The 21,015-nt window shown below is 38.1% G+C and overlaps 1 protein-coding gene across 2 annotated transcripts; it reads left to right on the top strand.

The window, feature by feature from the left end:
• The first annotated feature begins 4 nt into the window (after positions 1 to 4).
• On the top strand, positions 5 to 19,631 carry LOC133857162 (transcriptional corepressor LEUNIG_HOMOLOG-like). Of its 2 annotated transcripts, none has more exons than XM_062292306.1 (18): positions 5 to 160; positions 765 to 847; positions 948 to 1,045; positions 1,286 to 1,395; positions 1,518 to 1,810; positions 1,913 to 1,988; positions 2,110 to 2,221; positions 11,604 to 11,653; positions 11,748 to 12,005; positions 13,172 to 13,237; positions 13,427 to 13,648; positions 13,960 to 14,101; positions 14,187 to 14,296; positions 16,020 to 16,169; positions 16,384 to 16,539; positions 16,631 to 16,747; positions 16,903 to 17,100; positions 19,276 to 19,631. In XM_062292306.1, exons 2-18 carry the CDS (start codon positions 816 to 818, stop codon positions 19,417 to 19,419), a joined length of 2,334 nt encoding a protein of 777 aa, XP_062148290.1. In that variant the 5' UTR covers positions 5 to 160; positions 765 to 815; the 3' UTR covers positions 19,420 to 19,631. The 2 variants fall into 2 exon arrangements, with proteins under 2 accessions (XP_062148290.1, XP_062148291.1); XM_062292307.1 differs by lacking the exon at positions 5 to 160 and adding an exon at positions 263 to 631.
• The last annotated feature ends 1,384 nt before the right edge of the window (positions 19,632 to 21,015 follow it).

Genomic DNA, 21,015 nt, shown 5'->3' with positions numbered 1-21,015 from the left:
CCTCCATAAATAAGCCCCCCTAAAATATCTCCCTATCCCTCGATTCTTACACACCTTTTCACTTTAAGTGTTAAAGCTCGAGCTGCTCTACTTCATTTGCACTCAAGGAAATTCCGTCACTTTCCAGAGAAAAATTAAAATTTTCTCGGCCGAAACTATTGTAAGAGTGTAGACAATTCATGCTCTTCAAGTGTGTATAAGCATTTAAGGTTTTCAGATCAGTGTTAATGTACAGAATGCACAATCTATTAGGAAGAGAAGGCTTTCAATTTTCTTTTTTTTTTTGTTTGAATTTTGTTTAATTACAGTTGTCTTTGGTTGGATTTAGTTCGAGTAAGGATTTTGTGAAGTGGAAATACTTTGGGATGGTGTTGTAGGCTTTGATCCATTTCACTGGTGTGGTTTTTGAGTTTAATTCTGAATTGGAACAGTTTGAATTCTGTGATTTTAGTTCTTGGATTTCACTCTGTTTGTTTTCTGAGAAAAAGCTGAAGAAAGGAGGAGGAAAATAAATTGTAATGGCATACTTTGTGGTTCTTAGTTAGAAGCCAAGAGAGTTCAGTTTAATTCAGAATAGTAGTAGTTCAAGACAAACTTGAGCTGATAATTTTGCAACAAGAAAAGATATAAGGTTTGGGATTTTCCTTTCTTCTGGTTTCTCGGGAACCAAACGGAGAATTTTGGTTGCTTTTAGTTTTTTGGTTCTTTTGGGATGTGAATTATGCTTTATGAGGGATCTGATGCTATGGATGGCTTAATGGCAGGCAATACCAGTGCTGATTCATATTTCTTTTGTTTGTTGTTTGAAACAAAACATGGGACAGAGTAATTGGGAAGCCGATAAGATGTATGTACACTGAATTTGTTTTTGTTCTCGTTGTTTTAGTTGTTTGAAGTTATCGTTGTTGCGAACTTACGTTTGCCTTGGTTTGCTTATCTTGCTGTAGGCTTGACGTTTACATTCATGATTATTTGTTGAAAAGAAAGTTGCATGCTTCTGCAAAAGCTTTTATGACCGAAGGGAAAGTTGCCTCAGATCCAGTAGGTAATGTTGTAAGCTAATTCTTGCCAAAGCTCGAGTTTTATTTTCCATGAATTATTTGGTTGTTTAATGTATTAATCCATGTTGCTTGTTAATAAATGACAAAATATAGCTCAGTTTCTGTTTTGGATAATTATGGTTTACATTGTAATTATCACATTTTTCATCCACTATAAAATTATGATTTCCATTATTAAGAAAGAGAATGATCTGGGGTTGTTAAGTTTTAGTCTGGATGTGCAGCAATTGATGCTCCCGGAGGATTTCTCTTTGAGTGGTGGTCAGTCTTTTGGGACATATTCATTGCAAGGACAAATGAGAAGCATTCTGAGGCTGCTGCTGCTTACATCGAGGTGCTTTGATATTGTATTATGTAGATTGATTTGATTTGTTTTGTCTTTTATGGGTAACGAAATAAGAGAAACATGTCCCTTCTCTCTTTTTGTTTTATCTGTTTTATTTTCATTAAAATTAGGCTCAGCAAATTAAGGCAAGGGAGCAACAACAGCTGCAAATGCAGCAATTGCAACTCGTGCAGCAGCGCAATGCACAACTACAGCGCAGGGATCCTAATCATCCTGCTCTTGGCAGTTCTATGAATGCTATGAACTCTGAAGGAATGTTGGGGCAGCCATCAGCCAGTGTGTTGGCAATGAAAATGTATGAAGAACGTATGAAACACCCTCATTCAATGGATTCAGAGACATCTCCAGCTCTTATTGATGCAAATAGGATGGCTCTTCTTAAATCAGCAACCAATCATCCAGGGTAAGTTGGCTTTACTTTCTGTCTACGTACCAGATCTCTAATTTACCAATCTTTTTGATAGTTGGACTGGATCTACATCTGTGGTTATTGTTGTTGATTCAGCCAGTTGGTACAAGGTAATTCAGGGAACATGTCTGCAGCTTTGCAACAAATCCAGGCACGGAGTCCTTTGACAACTGTAACTTCTTGGACTATACGCTCTGGTTAAATTTGCCCCATCTTTCTTCCTCCCCGCTCCACCTACATCCCCTCTCCCTCCTACCAGCTCATGCTGACGGTTTAGTATATGGAGTTTGTAGGACATCAAAAGCGAGGTTAGCTTGGGTGGAACTCAAAAAAGTTTGCCTATGGATCCTTCATCAATTTATGGACAAGCAATTTTTCAGTCAAAAGCTGGACTAGGTGGTGCAGGTAACATTTCCCGACTCTCAGTAACTGGAACAGTTTACCCTGTAACCACATTTTCATCTTTTTGACAGTAAGCGTAGTGTGTGAAATGTTGTTCTCATTTGCCCCCTTCCGCCTATTTTCTAAAGAACGTATGGGTTTGGGTTAGTGACACCATTTAGAAATACCGTACCAAGCTGCAATTTAAATTGCCTGACTGTGGTACTTTCTATTCCAAAACAGTGTATCTTGAGACCCCCTAATGGCATCTTTGAAAGGCATGATTGATGTCAACTTTTCTAACGGTTGGGATGTATTTATTTTATTTTATTTTTTTGCTTACCTAAGGGAGTATTTAGTCACTTTTTAAACCCATTGAGCTATTTGTCAAAACCTCAAACCACATGGACCAATTTTGCATTTTTCCCAATCTTTAGTGTGAATATTTTTAGCCCAAGATGGTGGGTCTAGAGGGTCTGTTAGGGAGAAAAACATCCAGGGAGTCAAACAAGAGTAAGTTAATATACATATTAGGACACTACTTCTAGGCTAAAAGCTTAAGCTAATGGGCTTTGGTCCACTTAATTATATTAACCACTCACTCTTTTTATACTTTACCAATGTGGGACACAAACCTCATAAGTGCACTTACAACAAATCTCTCTCTTACTTGTGAGTCTCTTTCACATTGACCCAACTCCCCCTCGTGTATAAATTCTTTTACAAACGTCATGCGTACTCCAAGAGCGGCCGCACACTTTTACCTGAGTCAAACTAAATGCATCAAACCAAGACATTCGTATCAGCAGCAGTGGAAGGCTAACATGGCTTTGATACCAATTGCTAGGGAGAGAAACATCTTGGGAGTTAAACAAAAGTAAGTTAATATACATATTAGCCTATTAGGACACCACTTCTAGACCAAAAGCCTAAGCTAATGGGTTTGGGTCCACTTAGGTATATTAACCACCCACTTCTCTTTATATTTTACCAATGTGTGACACAAACCTCACAAGTGCACTTACAACAAGGTCCTTCCTGAAAAGTCTCAAATTTAAGGGGAACTATTTATGAAAGACTAAATGCCTAGATCTTTATCTTATGAAGCCTCCTTTTTCAGGTAATATAGGTTCAAATATAAATTTCAAGATTAGTAGTTTGGTTGAGAAAGCAGCAAACAATTATGACAAATTTGATTCGACATGATTTTTATATAGTAGCTTCTATGTTAATCTTTTAGGGAAAAATGCAAATGGATCCATGTGGTTTGTCAAATATGATTGGTGCTGATGTGATTAACTGATTTTGTCAACTTTTTTAACAGTTGAGACCTTTTTTTTTTTGCTTACCTAAAGGAGTATTTAGTCACTTTTTAAACATGTGGAGCTATTTGTCAAAACCTCAAACCACATGGACCAATTTTGCATTTTTTCAATCTTTTTTAGCCCAAGATGGTGGGTCTAAAGTATCTATTAGGGAGAGAAACATCTAGGGAGTCAAACGAGAGTAAGTTAATATACATATTAGGACACCATTTCTAGCCCAAAAGCCTAAGTTAATGGGCTTGGGTCCACTTAGGTATATAAATTACTCACTCTCTTTATACTTTACCAATGTGGAATACAAACCTCACAAGTGCACTTACAACAGGGTCTTTACTGAAAAGTCTCAAATTTAAGGGGAACTATTTATGAAAGACTAAATGCCTAGATCTTTATCTTGTAGTGGATAAACTATTGGATGCATCTGTCTTAGTATAAGCACATATGGATATGTGATGCAAATATGTGTATAGTTATTTTAATAGGGCAAAGTTTGAATGTCAGGATCTCTCTCTCTCTTTTTTTTTTTTCTTTTTTTTTTTTTAATTTTTTATTTTTTATTCAAAGAGGGGGAAGAGGAGATTACAAGAAAATAAAAAACAAAGGAGACAATGCTAACCGTAAAGGAGCTGGGAATGAGTCAAATAAACGACCCGGCCCCATAGGGAGAATTGGGGCCGCCATAAAAGGCTGTAAATGTTTGAGCTCTGTAAATAGAACAATCTACGGAACAACAGGGGGTGGGAAGGGGCATGAATGTCACAGTTGGAGTTAATTATTCTATTTTATTATCATAGGGTAGGCAGATGCATATATATTTTATGTGGGTGTTTGCATGTGTACCTATGTATTGAGTTAGTTTTTGGTTTTGAACACCTAAATAACAAACACTAAATGGTTGAAAATAGTTACAAATTCATTTTAAGATTGCTTTTTGAAATTCTAAGAGAAACTTTAATTATGAATATCCTTTTTTTTTTTGATAAGTAATTGTAACTCAGTTCATTAAAAGCGCAGAGGAGCGCAACCCTTATACACGGGAAGTATACAAGAGAGCTCCTAAATGGGACGAGAAGAGAATAAATTTAAAAAGTCTACAAAAGTAAAAGCGTTTAAGCAATGATGGGACGCTATCCAAATATACAACATATTAAGCAAACACTTCCTTAGCTCCACCATTGATGTCTCTACACCTTCAAAGAGCCGCGCATTCCGTTCCCGCCAAATACACCACAATAAACACAATGGTGCTAACCGCCAAGCTTCTTTATCACGACCATACCCAACCGACGCACCCCAACTAGTCAATAACTCTAACACCGTTTGTGGTATCACCCACTCTATCCCAAATAGGGCGAGAATGTAACTCCAAAGATAATGGGCGACTTTGCAGTGAAGCAACAAATGATCAATAGACTCCCCATTCTTCTTACACACACAACACCACTCAATCACTACGACATTCTTCTTATGCAAGTTATCACGCGTCAAAATTTTACCCAAAGCTGCTGACCATACAAAAAAAAGCCACCCTAGTTGGAGCCTTAACACGCAAATACTCTTCCACGGAAAAGATTGGCCATTTCTTCTAATCAGTACTTCATAATAGGAGCTCACCTCAAAAAAACCCTTTTTAGAAGGGTTCCGAACTAACCTGTCGCCCTCTCCATATCGAACATTAGAGGAGTAAATCTGATCGAAAAAAGAAATAACCATCTCTATCTTCCAATCCTAGATTTGCCTCGTAAAAAGAACATTCCATTGAATAACTCCATTATGAACGACCAAGTTATCATCCACCATCGCATCTTTGTCCTCGCAATACTAAACAGAATTGGAAAGCACTGCTTCAAAGAACTATCCCTACACCACTAATCATGCCAGAAACTAATACGTGACCCATCCCTTACCTCAAAACGAACACCACCCACCCTTTAGGCTTTCAAATTTTGAGTCAATCACCAATCGCCATAAAGCCTCTCTTTCCCTACCATATCTCCACAACTATTTACCCAGAAGAGCTTGATTAAACTGGATGAAGTTGTGAACTCCCATCCCACCTGAATGCAAAGGAGTACAAATCTTGTTCCATTTCACTAAATGAAATTTGGCCTCATCTCCAATACCACCCCAAAGAAAAGCCTTAAGAATCTTATCAGGACGATTAGCCACCTTCACTGGAATAGGAAACAGTGATGAGATATGTAGGAAGATTGGAGAGCGTACTTTTAATAAGAGTCAGCCGCCCACCCTTAGACAAATACATACGCTTCCATCCAGCCAACCTCCTTTCCATTTTCTCAACAACACCATTCCAAATGGACACGGATTTGTAAGAAGCTCCCAATGACAAACGCAAGTATGTCAAAGGCAAAGAAGTAACTCGACATCCAAGTAGGTGAGCCAACCTATCGACATCCTCTACCGCACCAATAGGAACAACTTCTGATTTTCCTAAGTTAATCCTTAAGCCCGAACTGCCTCAAAGCATAGAAAAATACACCTCAGATGTCGAATCTGTTCTTCCTGCGCACCACAAAAAATCAACGTATCATCATCGAACAGTAAATGATTCACAACTAAAGACTCGGACTCCCTGGATCCCATTGAAAACCCTGTCAAACTGCCTTGATCCAAAGCGGCAATCAGCATCCGGCTCAAAGCCTTCATAACCACGACAAACAAAAAAGGAGAAAGAGGATCTCCTTGTCACAAACCACGAGAGCTATAAAAAAAAACCCGACGGGGTTCCATTCACAAGAATAGAAAATCTCACCGTAGAAATACAAAAACGTATCCAAGCCCGCAATTTTTCCCCAAAACCACAACGGTGCAATAAATATTGCAAAAAATCCCAATTCACATGATCATAAGCCTTCTCCAGATCCAACTTACACAACAACCCAGGGTCCCTTGATCGAATTTGACTATCCACACATTCATTTGCAATAAGCACAGAGTCTAAAATTTGTCGACCACCAATAAACGCATTTTAAGTGTTGGAGATAATCTTGCCCAAAACTGATTTAAATCTGTTCGCAAGGACCTTTGAAATAATCTTGTAAATCCTCCCTACCAAACTAATAGGGCGAAAATCTCTCACATCCATGGCACCAGTCTTCTTAGGAATCAAAGAGATAAAAGTAGCATTAAAGCTCTTTTCAAACTTGCCTCGAGCATGAAATAATGCAAAAAATCCATAATGTTAGTTTTTAAAAAATCCTAACACTTTTGAAAGAAAGCCAAAATGAATCCGTCAGGGTCCGACGCCTTATCTCCATTCAAATCCTTGATCACATCCCACACCTCCTTCTCCTCAAACACTCTTTCTAGCCAAATGCTCTCATCCACATCAATGGATAAAAAAGATAGGCCCTCCACCCTAGGCCGCCAAGAACAGTTCTCAAAGTACAAATTGTTGTAATATTGAACTATATGCTCCTTAATCTCCGCAGGATTCCTGGAAATTGTACGATTAATACTCAAAGAATTCACTTGATTGAATTTACGATGTGAGTTGGCCACCCTATGAAAATTTTTTGTGTTCTTGTCCCCCTCCTTCAACCACAAAGCTCTAGATTTTTGCCTCCAACTCATTTCCTCAAAAAGAAGAGTCTTTTCCAGCTCTCTCGACATATCTACCTTTCGAACTTTTTCGTCCTCCTCTAGGCAACGACATTCTTCAATTAACTCCAGCTCTCAAATACCCTCCAATAATTCTTTCTTCTTCTTCCCTATATCACCAAACATTTATTCATTCCATTTCTTCAAATCAGACTTCAAAGCCTTCAATTTATTAGCCAAAATGAAACTTGGCAAACCATCATAAGACATCCACCACTTTTTAACTTGCTCAACAAAACCCTCGTATTTCAGCCACATGTTCTCAAACTTAAAATACTTGTTTCCCATAATCCAATAACAAAGGAAAATGATCCGAGAGAAGTCTTGTCAATCTTCTCTATGACACTTCAGGAAAGCGTTCCTCCCACTACGGAGAAACTAAGAACCTATCGATTCTAGACCATATTTGATCTTCCTGATTATTAGACCAAGTAAACTGGCCATCTTCAAGGGGTAGGTCCACCAAATTATGCATGAAAATGAAGTCTGAAAACTCTTCCATAGCTGCAGAGTAGCCGACACCACTAGATCTCTCACTAGGAAAACGAACCACATTAAAATTCCCCCAATCCACCAAGGCATCTCCCACCAACTCATCAATCTAGCTAATTCAACCCACAAATCCCTCCTCTCCCTGTCATCATTCGGACCATAAACCCCCCCCAAAAGCCCAAACTACATTATCTCCAGTGTTGCGCAAAGAACAAGCAACGGTGTATCTACCTATACATTCCTCCACTTTCTCCACCACCTTTCTATCCCACATTAACAAAATCCCACCCGACGCTCCATTGGCACCCAAATAGCACCAATCAACATGATAGCAACCCCATAAACTTCGCACCACCTCCATCGAGATAACTGTCATCTTTGTCTCCACCAAGCATACAATATCCGCCTTCAAATCCCTTAGAAGCCTTCTAATTTCCAATCTTTTCTCAATTGCATTAAGCCCTCTAACGTTCCACATTAATATTTTAGGCGTCATATAAGCGAGATGGACCCTTACCCTTATGCCTGCCTCTAACAGAATGAACCCCTTTCTTCTCATAGTTAATAGACGAAGCCAACCTATTTAATTCCCTCTGCCCTTTCACCCCTTAAGACAAATAATTAGTCTTAGGTTCTCCCAAAGTGGTCTCTGGCAGCTTCAATCTCCTCAAACAAAGCCAACAATCTGTCCTCAAATCGACTACAAGATAGCCCAATAATTGGATAAAACCTCTTGATTCTTTCCACCACCCATCTAGGTGACACCCTCTGCCCGTCTTCACCTTCCACTACCAGTGGAGTAATGACCATTGGCTCATTTCTCTCTAACTCCCCCTTACCATCCCTTACCTTGTCTTGAAGTAAGAGGCCTTCAGGAATATGTACTAGCAAATTCGAAGAACATTCAAGATGACCTCCCTCCTTAGCCACCACACCTTTTAAAGAAGACCCAATCTACATTTTGTCTCCTGTTCCTTCCCAGAGGCATTTCTCCACTTGAGACCCCACTGAAATTGCTTCTGTTTCGTTACCCACTTTGCCTTCTTCTGTGGAAAAAATCACCAGCCCAAGACTGCCTTCTTCATGCCTCTGATCCACTAAGTCCACACCAAACCCAGAATTACCCAATACAGCACACAACTGCGAACTAGATACCTGAGGAGCCAACAATAAATCTCCACCATCCTCCGACAAAGCCATATTATCTCCTTTTCCAACGACAGAACCCTTCTCCCTTAAATCGGTGGTCTCTCTAGCTACATATGAGCCGAACCCAGACTGACGAAAGTCATCTGATTCTAACCCTAGATATGTGACTGCTAACTCCTCCGATTGTCTATTGGCTAACTGCAAGACTTTTGGCTCTCCTTCTCCACCGCACAACACCTCCTCGGAAGCTGGAGAGGTGTCCTCTTCTCCAACCATCGAAGAAACCGCATCCTTCTCCCTGCTCTGACTCGTTCCCGCATCCGCTTTGGCCTGCCCTTGCTTAACTTTCCAAATAGCCGAAGATTGATGATTTCGTAATTTCCGACGCTGATAAACTCGGCCAGAAAAGCCTGGTCTAAACACGGACTTGAAATGGCAGAACCCAGACCTAACAACTCCGACTGCACAGCGGAAGTAGAAGCACCGGCGTCCAACGAGAAATGGGGAGTTGGAATAGGAAGAAGAACCGAACCAGCCTTAGCCTTAATCATAATCTTGGGCCTCTTGATGGGAAAAAGCAAAGGGGCTTTACCTTTAGAGAGTTGGGTTGGCTCTGAAGGACCTCGGGTCAAAGAGGGGCTTGTGGGCTTCATGGATTTGGGCCGAGGGAGTCTGGAGCCCAAGGAATTAGACTGGGTCCTAGGTAAAGAGTTAGGACCGGGAAGCTTTGGACCACTACCCAGCAAATCATCTTCCAGCAGGTGCAAACCTTTAAGACAATACTCGATTTCCACATGCAACTTCTCAACGTCTTCCTGATGTTGCGCAGATCGAGGCAAATCACCGAAATGTGACTTGCGTGAGGCAGAGGGCAACATAGAGGGGCTAGAGCCCACCACCCTACTCCTTTGGCCTGAAGCTAACTCTCTTTCCGACAAAGTAGAGAGAGTCGCTGGAGTTGTCATCTGTAAATTATCCTTCGTCGGAAAGGCCTTCACCATCTTTTCTATTTTCGTCATAGCAGGTTTCGCTATAGATAACTTTGCTGTTAAAAGCGTCTGTTCACGATAGCCCTTCGCTAGAGGTGTCGCCCGGGCCTGGATATCTTTCTCCGTAATAGAATATGACGCCTTATTTTTCGGCAAAGAGGCTCTCAGAACTTCAACAAAGCTCCTCCTCATCTCGAAATGAGGCTTAGGCTGTGAAACTTCCTTTACATGTAAATGCTTCGAGTAGCTTGTACTGCCTGCATGCAGACTATTAAAAGCTAAACGAAGCTCTTCCCCGAAACGCTTCCACCCTTCGCCAAATTTCCCTTTAGGCACCAAGATAGAACCTTTCCTTCTTCTACCCTCATATTCTTCTATGGTCAGAAAGTAACCATGCCTATTGGCGCATTGCTGCGCAAGAATCCGAGGAAAGCCCGAAACAGATTGGTTCCAGAACACTCTACAGTCATGAACCGTAACCAGATCATGAAAAGACTTAAGCAACCAAGCAGCCTCATCTTTGCCTATAAGAATGGACCTCGTCACTCCTTTGTGTTTTTTATGGATCCTAATACCTGTGAAACCACCCACCATCGACAAAGCAAACTCCTTTGACTCAATTGACCACCAACCCGACGAACTCACCATCGAGAGAAAGAGAAAGAGAGAGAGAGAGTAGTACTATTACCTTGTCACGTGAAGATGTTCCAATTATGAATATCTTATTTTGTTAAATATGGATTTAAACCGTAAATTCTACCATGATGCATTTTCGGGAGAATCAGCTAGCACTGGGTGGGAGTGGCATGTTACCCTTTCAACTACTCATAAATTGTGCCTATGTCTGTAGAAGTTTATCTGCTTGTGTGTAGAAAGTGTGCTCTGTTTGCTTGCAAAAAATGTAAACAAAGTCAAAATCGGGAGTTGACTATTTCTGATAAACCTATAGGTTTTAGAGAATCTTTTCCTTTTTTGAAAATAATTCTCAGAAACCCTAGAAGAAAGAAAGAGATGAAAAAAGAAAGTGTGCTCTGTTTGCTTGTGAAAGATATTTTAAGAGTGACAGGAGATTGGCTTATGCAATAGAATTATCTTTTAAAGTAGGAGTTTCAATCCCTAGATAATGAAGGTTTAGTACATCAAAAGTGCCAGAATTTTTTTATAAGTTATTCAATCTAATTAGAAAAGCGCAAAAGGGTACAACCTAGTACACTGGAACACCAAAACTGCTAGATGAAACAGCCAATGTTCTTACATGGAAGGCATTGAATAAGAATTCTTTTTACAACTTGGCTTGATTTTGTATGGCAGCTTATTTGAAGTTGAGTCAATTTCTGTACACCAGCACATGATCTCTTTTAATCCTTCCATAAAATCCATCAACCTCCTTGTGGGTCTTGCTTTTCTGGAAGTTCCAGTGATCTACCTATATTGGTTTGAATATCCTTGGTCTTTTATATATATATATATATATACATATAACTTTCTGAGGCTGGTGGGTTGGAACAGATACATGGAGCTGGAGAGGACAGTGGTGGGGAGTTTCTTGATGTTTGTATTAGAAACTAGAAACCATTCATCAGAAAAAGTCAATTCTTGCACGTTTTACCAACTAAACTGGTTTTCCTGTATAAAACAGCTTTCTTCTGTCCATATTGCTTTAGAATGATCTCTAATATTGCGCACACGCATGGATTAACTTCTTAAGGGAAGGCTACTTAACTGTGATTTTAATTGGCATTTGTTTAGGAGACTTTGTTAAGGTGTGATTGAAATAATCATCATTTTAGTGTAAAGATTGTGTTTGTAATTTTTCCCTGCTTCCTTCAGGATTGAATCAAGGTGTCACGGGTCTTCCATTAAAGGGTTGGCCTTTAACTGTAAGTTGAACATGGTGTTCTATATTCTGCACATTCTACTCTTCTGTATGGTATGAATTTTGGACAATTTCTCGACTCTTGTCAAATTGTGCAGGGAATTGACCAGCTACGACCAGGTTTAGGTGTACAGAAGCCTAATTTGCCGACCCAAAATCAGTTACTTTTGGCATCACAACAACAGATCTTGGCACATGCTCAGGCACAAAGCAACCTTGGAAATTCAACTAACTATGGAGATATGGATCCACGTCGATTTGTTGGAATGCCTAGGGGTTGCTTGAATGCAAAAGATGGTCAATTCACCAGAAATGATGGATCTATATGCTCTCCAGTGCAATCAAGTTCACCAAAGGTAAGGATACCTTTCTAATGTCAAGATCAAACTTCAGGAAGATTAGCATTCACAATGTGCACAAAACACACTTCAAAGGATATCTGTACAGTTGGTGTTAACATTATTTTCTTCTAAAATATCTGCATAACTATTCTCTGTGGTTTTAGGAGATTTTCCTCTTTACGGTTCTCTTTCCACAGTTTATTACATATCTCTAATTACAAAAGGAAATATAAGTGGGCTTCTGATACTATTTAGCATTTGCACTGCATTGTATGTGATGTGACAGCATTGAAGAACATAAACGCTTGAACGGAAGGAGGTGCGATGTGTAGACTTGTCACCCATCAATTGTTTTAAAATGAAGTACAGAAACAAACTTGCTTTTAGAATTGAGCAGAAGAAGATAAATTGTGTTTGGAGAACTCTACAGTCTAGGGCATAGTTGAATTTATTGTTGCCATATTTTCTTATGTAGATGTTTCTTAATCATAATTTCAATATTTTTGGAAACTATGGCAATTAATTTATTCTATTGAGTAGGATGGTACTTTTCAAGTTAGTTATCATCTCCTTTGTGAAAGTTTAGCGTAAAGGATTTTGTTTGTTAGGAGTAGGAGCTGAGGTAAGCCCTGATTTAATTTAAAAGAAACTGTATTGAATCTCTTTTTTGTCTTTTTTTGGGAACTTTTAACTAATAGGAAGTGATAGTTTCAACCAAAAAGATGAATATATAGATCTGTATGTACTTTTGTTTGTGTGTGTGTGTGTGTGTGAGAGAGAGAGAGAGATGGGATCAAATAGGAATTTTCTGAGTGGATCAATAATTTAATTGATTTTTGTAATGCATGGGTGCCTGCCTATTTGAATGCATGCGTATAAGGTACTACCATCCATGTATCTTGTTCAGATGATCATGCAAATATAGAAAGCTTTGTGTGTGCCCAACTTTCCCCTTGGAAAAGAGAAAAGAAAAATTAATGTGTGCCAGCATACTGTGTATGCAGAAACATTCCAACTTTCTTCTTGCAGATTGTGTGGTATTCTAAAAATTTGTTCGTTGCCTACCATCAATGTTTTCTTTATGAAATACTTGGTGTTCTAGACGTCATTTAGTGATTCAGTGTTCATAGTCTCTTTATGGCCAGTGCCTTCTTTCTGAGCCTTTGGTGGGTGTTCAACAGATGAAGATGGGCCAGATGCAACACTCTTCGTCTCAACAGCAGGAGCAGCAGCAACAGTTGCAACAGGTTGTGCTTAGTTATGCAGATAACTAGATATTTTAGTATTATGGGATAAATTAATGAACTTTCAACTGTAAGCCATTTCACAGGAATATTCCACTTACAATTCACAGGATTCCTGCAGCCGTTTTTGCAATAAGAAGATATATGTTGTTTAATTAACATTTATGGAATTTTTTTTTCTTTTGTCTGCAGAATAACAGAAAAAGAAAACAGCATTCTTCTTCTGGAGCTGCTAACAGCACTGGTACAGGAAATACGGCAGGCCCTTCGCCTAGTTCTCCACCATCAACCCACACACCTGGGGATGGAATAACAACAGCAAGTAGTATGCAGCATCTTAGCAGTGTGCCCAAAAGCTTGATGATGTATGGTACTGAGGGGACGGGAGGCCTTGCATCATCTTCTAATCTGCTGGTATGTTGATATTAAGTCTATGGTTGAACACATTTTAAGAACCATTCAGCAGAGACATCCTAAATTTTATTCATTGAATTTAGTTAAAACGTATGATATATATGGCACCTTGATCTATTAATGTATTAATAACTCATTATGTATTGTTTCACAACAATTTTATGCAATCCATGGATCCTGTTGAGCACTCATTTAAAAAGATATTCGAGTATCGTGTTTTTAGGGATGTGTCTTCCTTATAGATGATTTGATATAGAAGCTAAATAGACTTGACATTTCTATGCTTCTGAAAACATTACTTCTGACTTCAGGAAGACATGGAACGATTTGGTGATGTTAGTGTTTTAGATGATAATGTGGAGTCATTTCTGTCTAATGATGGAGGAGATGAAGGGAACTTATATGGAACATTGAAGCAAAGTCCTACTGAGCACCAAAAAGAGTCTTCTAAAGGTAAACGTATCATCATATTGTATCTATGAAGACTTATGGCAATGTTTTTACTCTCCAATGTACCTATGGCTACACTCCATTTCAGCTTTCACCTTCAGCGAAGTTGGTTGCATACGGCCAAGAAACAGCAAAGTTACTTGCTGTCATTTTTCTTCAGATGGGAAGTTGCTAGCTAGTGCTGGACATGACAGGAAGGTATGAGTAATAGAGAAAATGCCACATTTGAGGAACACATCTACAAGTGTAGAATTGGGTTTCTTTCTGTTTTTGGCGCTCAAGAACAGCGGTAAATTGTATTAAGCTCTCTTTGTTCAAAGCTAACTACTAACCTCAGACTTGGAGGTCACCTGGGAAGAACCAATTTTTATGCCACTAAATCCGTAGGACTTTGGCACTGATAGTTACCTGTTTTTGTTGTGATCATGATATTGTCTGAAATTCTCCCAACGACCCCAAACAACACTTAAAAGGGGGGCTGAATATATGTTTTCCAGCAAACTCAACTAATTAAAAATTTGCAATCATATAGACAATCACCAAAACTAATCAAAGAAATAAAAAGATCAAACACAACAATTTTGGAGACAAAGTGGAAACCCTTTAAAGAGCTTTTTTAAGGTAAAACCACTCCAAGACAGTTAAACTCTAATAATCAATTCACTATAGAAGATTAAATATACAATCAGTTCGTACTCACAAATCCTTTCATGTAAAAACTTGACGTGTACCCAACAAATAACCTGTTTGTCTTCTACCCTAGTAGCTCTAGAACTTTGGTCAATCTTCTATTTGGTCTCCTATGCAACACGGAACTCTTGTGGCTTGAAGGTTTTAGAACATGTGTGGTTTTCTTCAAACTCTTAAGAGATTGAAAATTGAAGGCATAGGTATGTGAAAGGTTTCTCTTAGCTCACAAAGTAATGGCCTCAAGGTATATGAAAAATCGTGCACTCTGGTGTTCGTATAGACTTTGGGAAAGACCCAATGTTTTAATGCAATTAAAACACTGAAATGGTGATTTTTAAAGGTGGTGTTCGGACGTTGCTAGGGTTTCACAGATTACTCCTAGTGGCGTTTGGACATGCACTGACCAAGCTTCTCTAATCTTCACTTTGTTCGGACGTGATTCGACCGAGCTTCTCTGATCTTTACCTTGTTCAGATGTGATCCGACTGAGCTTCCAACTGAACATCTTTGCCTATTTGCAATCTTCACCTCGGTTGAACACTCTCCAACTGAGCCTCGCGACCGAGCTTCTCGGGAGTAAACTTGAACTTCAGTTTTTCTTCAGTGAAACCTAATCATTCGTACGGATACTAATCAAGCCTTTTGGACGAGCTTCTCAGGTAGACATGATTTTTTGCATTGAACTTATTCATTCGATTGAGCTTTGAACGAATCTTCCAACTGAGCGTCCCTGTAAGTCTCCTTTAGTAACTTGTCTGGACCTGGTGCGAATGAGTATACCAACCGAGTGCCTCGTGAGTTCTTCTTAAGTACGTTTGGACATATAGCGAATGAGTGTCTCGGTACTCCTCGCTTGATGTAGCTCGTTTGGACAATCTGTGAACGCGCATTCCAAACAAGTGTCTCGGTTGTTTAATAAAGCACAACATTTGAAAACCATTTTAAGTACCAAACTTAGCCCAACAAACTTAACTTGCATTAAATTGTTTTGAACACCGAGCTAGCGAACAGAAAACCTAACATTGTCATCTCTACTTTATAACATCATTTATACAAGTGTGATGGCAGTCTCATGAGCTCTTTTGTTAGGCTTTGCTTCTAAATTTTAAATGTTATGTTCTCCAATTTAGTTCAGCTCCTTTTATGGCATGTAGACGAACCATATAATGGAAGTTAAAGAAAGATTCATTATTATTTGAAAGTATATTTACATTTGCTGTATGTATTATAGGTTGTTCTCTGGAACATGGACACCTTGCAATCAGTAAGCACACCTGAAGAACACAAATTGTTGATTACCGATGTTCGTTTTAGGCCAAATTCATCTCAGCTGGCAACAGCTTCATGTGATAAATCTGTGCGATTATGGGATGCAGCCAATGTAATTGCCTTGTACCACTTCTGCCAAAAACTCGGATGTTACTTAAATGTTTATAGTTAAGACTTTGCAATAATGGTTTCATGATTCTAGACTCTAGAGGCATTGTTTCCCTAGTGCTGTCTATTTTCTGGCACTATGATACATGCATTTAATAAATTTTATCTTCAGTTTTTACTGTACGACTAAGATGAACTTATTTAAGTTATCATGGCAGCCAAGCTATTGTCTGCAAGAATATACCGCGCACACTTCAGCTGTTATGTCCCTTGATTTCCACCCTAAGAAGACTGATCTCTTCTGTTTCTGTGATAATGACAATGAAATAAGCTATTGGAATATCAATCCATTCTCTTGCACTCGTATCTCCAAGGTTGGTCCTTTTGTTGCTTTTGATCCATATTTCAATTACTGAAGCTGCTCTTGATTATCTACTAATTCTAATCTTCTATTGTTTGGCACAGGGAGGTATGGCACAAGTGAGATTTCAACCAAGAATTGGACATATGTTGGCGGCGGCATCAGATAAGGTGGTGTCCATCTTTGATATCGAAACTGACAGGAAAACATACTCATTCCAGGTATGGAATACATAGTAATTGTATTTCCTTAATAATTATAGGCTAAGGTTGAGCAACTGACACAACCTTGTCTTGAAATGTGGATTTGTGTCACCTTCTTTTGCTAGCATCTGCTTTAGTAGATTTTGTAATTAGATCCTCCATCTCATTCATAGGGGCACCCCGAAATGGTAAATTACATTTGCTGGGATGCAAATGGAGATTTGTTGGCATCTGTCAGTCAGAACTTGGTGAAGGTCTGGTCATTAACCTCAGGAGAGTGCATTCAGGAGCTCAGCTCTAATGGGAATCAGTTTCATTCTTGTGTTTTCCACCCAAGTTATTCAACTCTCTTGGTCATTGGAGGAATCTCGGTAATTCCTTATACTCTTCATGGGGTAAATTTTTAGAAAAAACAATAAACTATTGCAACATGTGATGACAAGTGTCTACTATTAACGCTCAATGCATGGTTGTGTTGCAGAAGGTTTAAATCTTTTTTCCCCTTTTGGTTGCTTACATTGACCTAGCTCAATCCCGTTCCACCCCTTTAACACCAAACCTTTGAACCCTTTGGTTTAAGGGAATGGTTTTAGTACAATTATTTGGTGGAAACATATATTTTTATCACTAGTCAACCTTCACCAACTATCTGGGGGCGTTTGGAATCCCTTTGAAATGAAAGTAATACATATATTTTACAGCGTGTTGCATTTACTTAAATTTAGTTTACATCCTTAAAGATCAACCTTCGGGTTTCAAGTCTTTGGTGATGAATTCTTTTGTTTTGTTTGGTTTATTTTATTTTAATCTATGTTTTTGGTTGCTAAGATTTGTAACTAATATCTAAGCCAACCTTATGAGACTCCCTTACCACCAAAGTTTCGAACCACTAATTTAAGCAAGTTGATGTGAGTCAAATTATATACAGTGTGATTGATTATGTATACCCCTATTCAACCTAATGGCAACTATTTGGGGGTGTTTGAACATCCCTTGGGAATAGAATCAAGTACATATGTTGTATAATGCAGTCCAACTGAGTTGGAGTGTTGTATGTCAGTTAATTTGTATACATCTGTGAAGATTAATATGCAGATTTTAGGGAACGGCATTTCCAGAACTCTTGTGTGCATATACTTCTTGCTTCTTTTTCCCCCCTTACGATGACTTTATTCCTGCTCTGTAATGATTCCACTTTGAAGACGGATTTGAAATTTATGTTAAATGACCACTCAACCCAAAAGCTTAAGCCTATGAGTTTAGGTTCAAATATGCTATGTTAATCACTCAAACTTGTTACACTTTTCTAATGTGGGACTCAATCTTTTTACACTCACGTGTAAACTCATTACACGCACGTGTAAACTCAACAATCTCCTCCTCATGTGAGTCCATCATCACATTGCTATACTCCCCCCTCAAATGGAAGCCTCTTATCAATCTTATGGGCCTTCTCCAAGATCACTTATGGGCTAGGTGGGTTTACCCGCACCACCACCTTTGTCCCTACTCCAAGAACTCTTGTTTGGGTCTGTGCCATGAATTCTTTGCCCCTTACTCCAAGGACCCCTGTCCATGCTCACATTGCACTTTTGTCCCTACTCTAGGAACCCTTGTGCATACCCATGCCATGTGTTAAATTATCATTTATCTTAAACTCAAACTACTCTTTAATAGGTGAGGCCCAACATATGAAATATGTAATTGAAATGGGGCTAAATAACGGAGTTAAGGTTCAAATTCATGACTTTTGGCTCTGATATCAATTAAACCACCACTTATTCCAAAAGTTTAAGTTGATAGGAATGGGTAAATTTAATCACTTAATCAATACTTTAACACCATGAACCTTTGCCCCTTATTTCAAGGACCATCATTTATGCTCATACCTTGTACCTTTGTCTCTACTCTAAAAACTTTTGTACAAACTCATGTCATGAACCTTTGCCCCTTACTCGTCCATGGTTGCACCTTACACTTTGTCCATACTCTAAGAACTTTTGTTAGTGCTTGCGACACTCCATTATACTGCACACCACCATCAGCTTTGATACTATTTGTTAAAGAGATTGATAACTTGGGCAATCTTTTAGTGAGCTCATAATATAGCATGTTGAGACACTACTCAACCCAAAGGCTTAAGCTTATGGGTTTAGGCAAAACTATGTTGTATTAACTACTCAAACTTGTTAGACTTTTTAATGTGAGACTCAATCTTTTTACACCGACGCGTGTAAACTCAACATTTTACAATACAAATTACCCTTATTTATAGGTGAAAGGTAGTAGGTGAAAACAATACAATTATTTGATTACAATAACTCATATGGGAAGTAATCTAATATGAAAAATATAAACCCAATATAGAAAATCTATATTCTAACAACTTCATGTCAATGAGATTTCAAACATGATCTTAGCCTTCTAATTGTGTCAAAATACATGCTTAACGTACAGAACTGAGCTTTCATGACATTTTCCTTGTAAAGATTGATTTTAATAAGCTGATATATTGCCGATTGTTGTTTTCAAACCATTGGTGGCAGTCTTTGGAGTTATGGAACATGGCTGAGAATAAAAGCATGACAATTCCAGCACACGAGAATATAATCTCAGCTTTGGCACAATCACCTGTCACCGGAATGGTTGCCTCTGCCAGCCATGACAATTCTGTGAAGTTGTGGAAGTAAGTAGAAGCCCATTTATGCTAGTATCTAATGTTTTGGAGCTTTTGGCGTTGCTTTCAATCCTAACAAATCTTGAGGAAAAGAAATAGCAGGCTGTTAGATTTTATTTGGAATAATTGTGTTCCGATTCCGAAATGTGTTATATTCTGATGATATATAATGCAATTTTAATCCTCCTGTTTGGAGGAGGTGAAAATCGAGAAGCATGCATAGAAGTTGTTTGGTGGAAGGTGAGAGGAGTAGAGTATCTATTCATCTCTTGCACTTATTTTTTTTTATTTTTACACAAATTTACCATTGAATATATGAATTCACATGTAGTTTCAAAGATTCAACGGTGGATTTAGACATTTCTTGTACGGAGATGGACAAGAGATCTCTTGTGCAAGAGAATGAAACCAAACATTTCTCTTAAATTATTAAGAGATTTGACATGCATACTGTGTTTGAACTTGTTATAATATTTAAGCTCTATTATAGTTTCCCATTATGTTAGAATATTTTATATTCTCCTTTATTATATTTTCATTCCTCAATTAGTCTAGATTTACTTGCTCATCACTCCTAGTCCATCTATAAGGGTCTGTTTGAGTTTGCGATTTTGAAAAGTGAGATTTTAAAATAGCGATTTTAAAATGTGCGATTTAAAAAAAGTGATTTTTGAAAACGCAGTTAAGCGTTTGGCAAAATTGCAGTTTGGCTTTTAAAATCACAGGTTAGCCTTTTAAAATACTGCGTTTTCAAAAAAGCACCCAGTTGCCTGCGATTTGAATAAGCACTTTTCTGTGTTTTCAAATCGCAATTTTTTAAAAATGCAGTTTTCAAACAGTTTATTTTTTTTTATTTGGTTTAAAATTACACTTTTTTTCTACGAATTCGCAATCTCAAACGTACCCTAAATTGAGGGCATTGTAATGTAGTTTGACACATTAAAAATGTAACTCAAACGGTTTCATTTGTTTCTCTCTCTCCACTTCGGTTCTCTTTTTCATATATTATATTTTATATAAAATTCTAGAGGACTTATTTAGATATTAAAAATCCTTCCATGTCTTTTATGTATAAAATAAAAATAATAAATTAAAAAAAAAAAAAAAACACTAATTGATAAATACTCCATAATGAATATTCATCTTCTTACGGGTTTAGTTGCACCTTAATATCATTGGGCATTCATGTGGATAATTTTTTAGTGTCCACATAGGTTTCAAGATTTTTGCTAGTTTTAATTAAGGGTTAAATATATATTTGGTACCAGTTGTTTAAAAACTTTATTTTTTGATATTTCAGTTTCATTTTGCTCCACAGATAGTACCTGATTTTTAGAAAAAGACTGACTTGGTACCTTCGTCTATTTTTCGTTCAAATTTTACAGTCCTGTCACGTGTCATCCTCTGGTGATTGACATGTGGCAAAATATTAAAAAAAAATTAAAAAATATAAATCTTTAAAAATAATAAAAATTAAATATTTTTTATTAAAAACAAATAAGAAAAAAAGAAAAAAAAAATAAGAGAAAAAAAATAAGAGGGTGTGGTTTGGCCACCCATGGCCAAAGAAAAAAAATATAAATTGAAGAATGGGGGTTTTGGCCCATGG

The sequence above is a fragment of the Alnus glutinosa genome, chromosome 14, assembly GCF_958979055.1.
Source record: "Alnus glutinosa chromosome 14, dhAlnGlut1.1, whole genome shotgun sequence".
Classification (NCBI taxonomy): Eukaryota; Viridiplantae; Streptophyta; class Magnoliopsida; order Fagales; family Betulaceae; genus Alnus; species Alnus glutinosa.
The sequence above is the reverse complement of the archived record's forward strand: the minus strand, read 5'-3'. Positions and strand labels throughout refer to the sequence as shown.

What these genes read in the sequence shown, in the direction of transcription:
- LOC133857162 (XM_062292306.1), top strand. Translation starts at nt 816, where the DNA reads ATGGGACAGAGTAATTGGGAAGCCGATAAGAT. An exon ending in CTTGCACTCGTATCTCCAAG is followed by an intron (nt 16,540 to 16,630) that starts GTTGGTCCTTTT and finishes TGTTTGGCACAG; the next exon opens with GGAGGTATGGCACAAGTGAG. An exon ending in GGAAAACATACTCATTCCAG is followed by an intron (nt 16,748 to 16,902) that starts GTATGGAATACA and finishes TCTCATTCATAG; the next exon opens with GGGCACCCCGAAATGGTAAA.